Genomic DNA, 7411 nt, shown 5'->3' with positions numbered 1-7411 from the left:
TTAAACTATGGTTACATACAAAAGGTCTCATTTTAATTTATAGCCCTAGGTCACTCAAAAGTCAGGGCTGATCGAGCTTTGAGATTGGTGTCATATTAGCACAAATCCTTAGCTTCACATCCATTCCATGTACTGCAACCTAATTAAGTTTAATGAACACTGATATGTCGCATATTGGTTGGCCCAACTATTGTTCCTTTTTTGTCATTGCTTGTTATCACAGATAAACATCACCATTCCAAAGAATAGGCTACTTGGGAAGAATACTATAACTTTGTGCATGCCAAAAGTATTTGTGGGCTTTTGGTGAACACTGCGATGCCCTACGTTTCTAACAAGCTATACTTTGGCTGCTATGGTTTACTTGTAGGTCAAGAAATGAAATATTGGACCCTAGAATGGGCTCAAATACTGGTCTTTCTCAAGTGCGTTAGGTGTGTCACTATTAATGTTTTACTCTCGTAGTAGAAAAAGGTGAAATGTGGTGAAATGTTGTAGTGAATGTATTGCGCTCATTTGATCTTAACCTCTAACCAAAACCACTGTGCTCCAAATGGGGAATCTGGCTTGGATAGGTTATTTTCTAAGCCTCAACTAAGAGGACTTCAATATTTCACTTGCTATGGAATAAAACTCAAAAGGAATGGAGGATTTAACTAGATATCAGACATAAAGTACAATACAAGTTTCAAGGTAAAAAGTGTTTGATGAATACGGTGCAGTTACAAGAAAGCAAATACAAGTCCAAGTATACCTAAATAAACTCAAATGAAAACAATAAAAGGTCTAACAAGGCCTAGGGGAACCATATTGGACATAAACAACTTTTCTCGGACATCACTGTAATCTACTTGAGATAGTACAATGTGTCCGATGAGATTTTGTCAACAATATATGCAGTATATATAAGATGTTACATATACAAATTTGATTTTAAAGATGCTGAAATTGGTGACCAACTTATAAAATCATACCAAGCAATAAAGTTGGCAGAGCATTAAAGTTACAAAAAATAGCAATGTAATTCCAAGGAGTTGTCAATTGAGAATTAAACAAATTATGTGTGTGGGAGAAGTTCCAATAAGAAGTTGTCAACTGGGAACTCAAAGAATATGAGAGGATTTGATTCAAGTCTTGGCTTTGGTATGCTATGAGATATTTTGACAAGGTGTTTGAGTCGAGGGGATTTGAATATTGTTCAAATTGGTTGTTTGTTCTTGGGATTGGCTGTTCTTTGGATCGTAAGTTCTGCTTCCATTTATAGACTCCTTGAATCTTGAAATTGCACGTTTGGTAAAGAGATGTCTCACCCTTGTGCCTGCTCTTTCTTTGTAGGTGAAACAATGGACTTTGATTTTACTTTGATCCACATGTTTAGCTGTGTTTTACCAAGTTGATGATGATGAGTCTCACGGTTTAAATCGCATTTAATGCGGTTGCTCAACCTTTCTTTGCTGCTTGAGTCTTCTTCAACTGTCGAAATCAACTTTGAGTTTAAATTTGGGTACTCACACTATTAATTGGGTAAATTAACAACTGTTTTATGGGGAAGTCAAAGCTTTTGGAGAAGATTGACACTGGGCCCCAATCTTTGGAGAAGATTAGAGTTGGCTTTTGTTCGATGGGCCTGCGCCTTAGACATGGTTGACTAGTTTGGTCAACGTTTGACCATTTGAATGGGTTTTGTTTATTGGGCCTTGGTTGGTTATAGAATTTGCCCAAAGAATTAGGAAATTGGCCTATGCTAATTTTGGTCCTTGAGGAGTCTTTAGTCAGTTGGTTTGTCAAGTCTGGTTGGGAAATGTTAGCTAATATTAGGGTTTATATTGTATGAGATGCCCAGTTAATTTAGTTTTCTAGCTCTGCTTAAGTGATACTAAAATAGTAATAGTAATCATATTTCCATGAATAAAAGAATGAACCAAAACAACATATCCAACTTCACAGATGAAATTTGACCCAACAAAAAAGAAAAAGAAAAAGAAAAAGAACAAGTCCACAGATGAAACTAAACAAACAGCATTAACATCCTCCCCAAGGCCTCAACACAAGCAATTGAAGCAACACACAAAGTACTGCTAATTGAATTCAAGAATTAGCGAAGCTAGTGGCAATGGGGATGACAATGACAAGAATGAGCAGGAGCAGGATTATGACTCCAATACACATCCACTTCCTGCTGCTCCTCTGGTATCCCTTGGCAGTCCTCAGATGTTTGGTTCCATCCTTCACATAGTGGGAAGCGTTCATGACATGGTGTTCAATATCATCCATCTGCTCTCCCTGAGCCTCCACCATCACAGCCATGTCTAAGAATATCTGATGCAGCTCCAGCAGGCTCTTCTCAATCTCCTTCGCCGCGTCGTGCCTGTCCTGTATCTCCACCACAGTTTCCAGCACCTTTCCCCTCCCATGCTCTTGTATGGCCTTCCCAAGAAACTCCTCGCCGCCGTTTCCATCCCCATTCGAGATGATCTTTTCGATAACCTCCTCATCCGGGTGCTCTCCAGTCACCGTGAAGTAGCGTCTCCCCACAGTCTCCTTGTACTCGGTCATCATCCTCTGCCTCAGGCCCTGGAAATCCATCATAAGCTCCTTGAGCTTCTTTCGCAGTCCGTTGGTGACGGCAATTCTGGTCCTGTAAATCGGGGTGCCTTCTTTGTAGGCGGAGAGCCTCCTGTTGGCGGCGTTGGCGCGGTCCATGTCCTCCAGCTGAGATCTGATAGTCCTGGTTTTCTTCAGCACCGTCATAATGTCCGCATTAATTCTGCTGCGCAAGGACTGCAAAGCCTCAGACTTGTGGAGGGACTTGCTCTCTTCGTTGGCTTGCTGTAGACGGCCCAGAATGTCCCGGACAGAACCCATCTCCTGCTTCACCTTCTCGGCCTCTTCCAAGAACAGACCAAGGTCGGTGTGCATATGGGTCGTGGAAGATGACATCTCCACATTATTATGCCCAGCTTCAAGGTCCAAATCTTTCATAGCCTCTTTCTTTAGATCCACATAGTTGGTGAAGGATTTTGTCATCAGGTCGTTCATCTTTCTTGCCTTTTCTTTGCCTTCCCTTTCCTTTCCTTTCCTTTTAAGTTTGTTGGAAGCCAAAGATCCTGCATTTTTAATTGATTTGTACAAATTAAACAAAACTAGATTATATTACACCCAGATTCAAAAATTGCCTTTTTAATTCATTTAACTAGCTACTAGTAGATTATATTATAAAGGAAATTGTTGAAATGGATTAGTTTGAAGAGAATTTTTGCCTACCTTTGCCAAATACAGAGTGGGAGGAGCTGCAAGCACTTCGGTTGCTTATTTTTGGGAATGAGCGAGAATTTTTGCCTCACTCAGGTTCTTTCTTCACTTTCAAATGAAATGCAACGAAGAGCTAAGCGGATGACCAGCTTTATCACAATGGAATTTCTAGACGGCTATATTCAAGTTTTAAAGAACTCTGTATTAGAAAAGTAGCCGTTGATTGGCAACAAAAATTTAAGAAAAGAGAAAAGTAGCCGTTGAACGGCTATAATTCAAATATAATTCGTCAGCTGAGGCGAGGAGAGAGAAGGTTTGGGCTTCGCTTAACCATAAATAAACCAAGTAGGAACTTCACTTTCACTTTTGAGGCCCATTCTCTACTAACATCTTTCTTGGCTCATAAAATCTTATGAGGCCCAGCTATTTTTAATTTTCACGAATTGCCCAATTCCTATGCCTGTTTCTAGAGCCCACTGCTTCTCTTTTCATTTTCTTCTTCTGTGCCATTTGAGAAAAACAAGAAAAGAATTATAAGAGAGCTGTTTTTGTGTTTGCAGTTTTTCTGTTGGAGTTTAGGGTTTAGTAAGAGGAGAGGTTCGACAATTGATTATGTTTGCTTCTAGAGTTTCAAGAATCGGAGTTTTGATACTCAAACAACTCTCCGGAGGTGTGCACTGAAATTTACAATTGTTTATTTAGCTAATGTCTGTCTGTTGGAAGCTCACCTTGTTGAAAGAAATCCCATTTTTTTCTCGAGTATTTTTCTTCTACTTGTCATTCTGATATGGTTGGTTCCAATTGCATCCATCTTTTGCAATCTGCAGGCAAACCCACATCCATAAGCAGAGCAGGATATAATACGCGCAGTTGTTACAACCAATACTTGCAACCTCTGGTTAGTTTCCTCCTCTGATAGAATTTGCTAGTTGGTGTAACCTTTTGTTTCTTGTATTCATCCTGGATGCTTAAGTTTTAGGTCTATCAATCAGTACATCATGAAGGGTTGAAGAAAAAGAACATTTAAACAAAACCATTTAATGAAATGCCACAAATTGAATTATACTGGATCTTCTTGTTGTTTTTTTTAGTGACCACTTCTGTCTTCGAATAATGGGTGGTTGTCGGCAAAGTTTACCCCTTTGAGAATTATAGGGTAGGAAAGGAGAGCCTGAACCATATATGCTTTCTTCTTTCATTTCTTGGTGGTGCTATATTAGAAACCATTACTTGTTCTCTTACATTTGACATTTGACATTTGAGAATCCCAAATGATATTAACTACTATCTCTCGTCATTCTTTTCCTCTTAATGTCACATAGTTGCATGATTCTTTGTTATATGGTATAGAATGAGATACTCTTTTAGATCTAGGACACTATAGAGTGCCTTGCAAATTTTGAAGTTAAATGGACTACTCATTCCAAGATAAGTTTTATTTGTAAAAGGGTGGTCTTTATCATTATGAGTGAATTAGTCGAGTTTCATTCTGTTGCTAAACTTAGGTCAACATTTAAGAACAATGGAAATAAATTTAATAAAACAAAGTCGGTTTAATGATATAATTTTGGCAAGCAATTTGAAAATTACCAAGACCATTTTAAATTCTAAATGAAGGCATATATGACATTTTCAAATTCTTCGTATTATTTTAGGTATTTTCTGAAGAAGGGAGAAATCATATTTGAATTGTGATACGTGGGTTGAAGGATGATTAATGTGAAGTGTCGAGTAGTTTTACATTGATGTATTTTAGTAGAATGAGCTTGCGTAGGTGCATTCATGTTTTTGTTCTTATATTTATGGTTTCTTTATCTTATGAACAGTTTGATCAACAGTCTGAAACTAAGTTGTTGCGGGGATCCATATTTCACAAGCATCATCTTTTTTCTACTGTTAGTGCCAGCGATTCTTCAAATGAAGGGATTGAGCAGAAAGAAAAGTAAGTTCTTTTGGTTTTAAATGGTTTAACGCTAATGCATTAAAAATTGTGATCAGTAATAATGTGAGGAGATAGATTCAGGGGAGTACAATAATAATGAGAGAAAGCAGTCAAATGCACATATTAAACATATATTTCCGCATTTATTTGTGCAAAATTAATTGCAAATTGGTTTAGCTTTAGCAATGTTTTTCTGTATGTCAATTAGGAGCACCTCATGGCCCTAATTCTCCTTTGAGTTGAGATCAGCGGTAAGATTATTATGTTGTTTCTTCACACACAGATGATTTATTTGCAGGATATCTGTGACATTTGTTGATAAGGATGGAGAGGAAATACATATTAAGGTTCCTACTGGAATGTCTATGCTAGAAGCTGCCCATGAAAATGATATAGATCTTGAAGGCAAGGTTCTGGTGCTTATTTAATATAGTCTTTTTGATCTTAAACCCAAGTCTGCCCATGAAAATGATATAGATCTTGAAGGCAAGGTTCTGGTGCTTATTTAATATAGTCTTTTTGATCTTAAACCCAAGTCTGTTCCATCAATTGCTATTGTCCTCTGGACAATTGTTTTACTGGAATCACTTGTTTAAAGTTTCATCATTTTCATGCATCTTTATACTGATTGTACTGATAGCATAGGCCTTTGTCAATTAGATTGGCAAATGCTTATTGGTTGCTTTGGACTGTACATTGGGTGACCTCCCTTCCCTCTCACCTGTATTGTTGCATACTTATCCCTTAAAATGGATTAGACTTAGTTGTTTGGAACCACAAGAGAGATAGTCACTACTATGTCAAATAGTTCTTTAATCATATTTGCAGAATCTGATGCTCTGTTGCTTCTCTCATGTCAGGAGCGTGTGAAGGTTCACTTGCCTGTTCAACATGTCATGTGATTGTGATGGTATGTTGTTTACGTTACAAAGAAATATGCTTTTTGAACTTAAATTTGGTTTTAATAGAGTTGAAGAAATATCCTGCAGGATATGGAGCTAACTGTAGAATCATCCTACAGGATATGGACTATTACAACAAATTAGAAGACCCAACTGATGAGGAAAATGATATGTTGGACTTGGCCTTTGGGCTTACGGAAACGTAGGTTAACAAATTTTCATGTGGAATTTTTCTTGCATTTGGTTCATACTGAAATTTATGTTTGTGACATTGTAGTTCTCGCTTGGGTTGTCAAGTGATTGCAAAACCTGAACTTGATGGAATTCGTTTAGCTATTCCTGCTGCCACCCGAAACTTTGCTGTTGATGGCTATGTTCCTAAACCGCACTAGAGATGCTACAATGCTTCTGGAAGAGTTGATTGGATGCTACGTTTAACATCCCAGTTTTGTGACTCCTGTATTTTATTGGACCAATGAGCACAACTTGAGTCCTATTATTTATTTATTTATTACTATTACTGATTATAGGTTTGGAGCCTATTCTCGAACTCTCGCTGACATAATATTTACAGTTTGATCTCCATAATCTAGGGTCAGTTATTTTTATTCGGTTTTTGTACTTGGGGCCTGTAACCACTTTCTAAGTGCTCTTTATGAATCACTTTTAAATATATATATATATATATATATATATATATATATATATAGTCTCGTTCTCTTGGACCCTTGTGGTCACCCACCCTTAGATTTAATCCAAGGGTTAAGAAAAATTTACTTAAATTTTTTTTTTTCTTTTACCTTTTAAATTTCACTTAACAAAGAAGGAAAAAACTAAAAACTAAAAACCCAAAATCTGTTCTTCTTCCTCCCGCTGCCCCTACGTTCTTCTTCCTCACGTTCTGCTTCCACCCATTGTTGCCATCACTCCTGCACTTAAATGTATCATAAGAAAATTAGTACAAACATATGTAATAAACAAAGAAAAAACTCGAATGGAAGAAATAAATAAATGGAGGTCTGGAAAAAGAAAAAAAAAAAAAGGATTTTCACATGTTAATCAGTAACAAACAGCATAGTTGCAAGAACCCCATATTAAGATTCATGTTTGACAAAGGAAAAACTCGAATAGAAGAACCCTAGTTGCAAGAACCCCAGATTGAGATTCATATTTGTTCCAGTAGTTCTGAAATAAAAAATAACACAAACCCAATTGAAATTCCTAAATATGGTGGGTTCATGATTTCAATTGTAAATGACCTTCACAAAGAATATACAAGTCTTTGCTTGTTACTCAATTCATTCGCAATTTCTAG

At 37.2% G+C, this 7411-nt stretch overlaps 2 protein-coding genes across 3 annotated transcripts; one reads left to right on the top strand and one right to left on the bottom strand.

Moving 5' to 3' along the window:
- On the bottom strand, positions 1872–3448 carry LOC18769554 (syntaxin-related protein KNOLLE). Its single transcript, XM_007203023.2, has 2 exons — positions 3265–3448; positions 1872–3107 (listed from the first exon to the last, which is right to left on the bottom strand). Exon 2 carries the CDS (start codon positions 3037–3039, stop codon positions 2089–2091), a length of 951 nt encoding a protein of 316 aa, XP_007203085.1. The 5' UTR covers positions 3040–3107; positions 3265–3448; the 3' UTR covers positions 1872–2088.
- LOC18770118 (2Fe-2S ferredoxin) lies at positions 3686–6771 on the top strand. Of its 2 annotated transcripts, none has more exons than XM_020567951.1 (7): positions 3686–3922; positions 4080–4150; positions 5091–5194; positions 5493–5599; positions 6055–6104; positions 6216–6298; positions 6374–6771. In XM_020567951.1, the coding sequence occupies exons 1-7, from the start codon at positions 3865–3867 to the stop codon at positions 6486–6488; spliced, it is 588 nt and encodes a 195-aa protein (XP_020423540.1). In that variant the 5' UTR covers positions 3686–3864; the 3' UTR covers positions 6489–6771. The 2 variants fall into 2 exon arrangements, with proteins under 2 accessions (XP_020423540.1, XP_007202684.2); XM_007202622.2 differs by having other exon boundaries at positions 3694–3922; positions 5079–5194; positions 6374–6759.

The sequence above is a fragment of the Prunus persica genome, chromosome G7 (assembly GCF_000346465.2).
Source record: "Prunus persica cultivar Lovell chromosome G7, Prunus_persica_NCBIv2, whole genome shotgun sequence".
Lineage (NCBI taxonomy): Eukaryota > Viridiplantae > Streptophyta > Magnoliopsida > Rosales > Rosaceae > Prunus > Prunus persica.
This window is presented reverse-complemented; position numbering and strand designations above follow the sequence as displayed.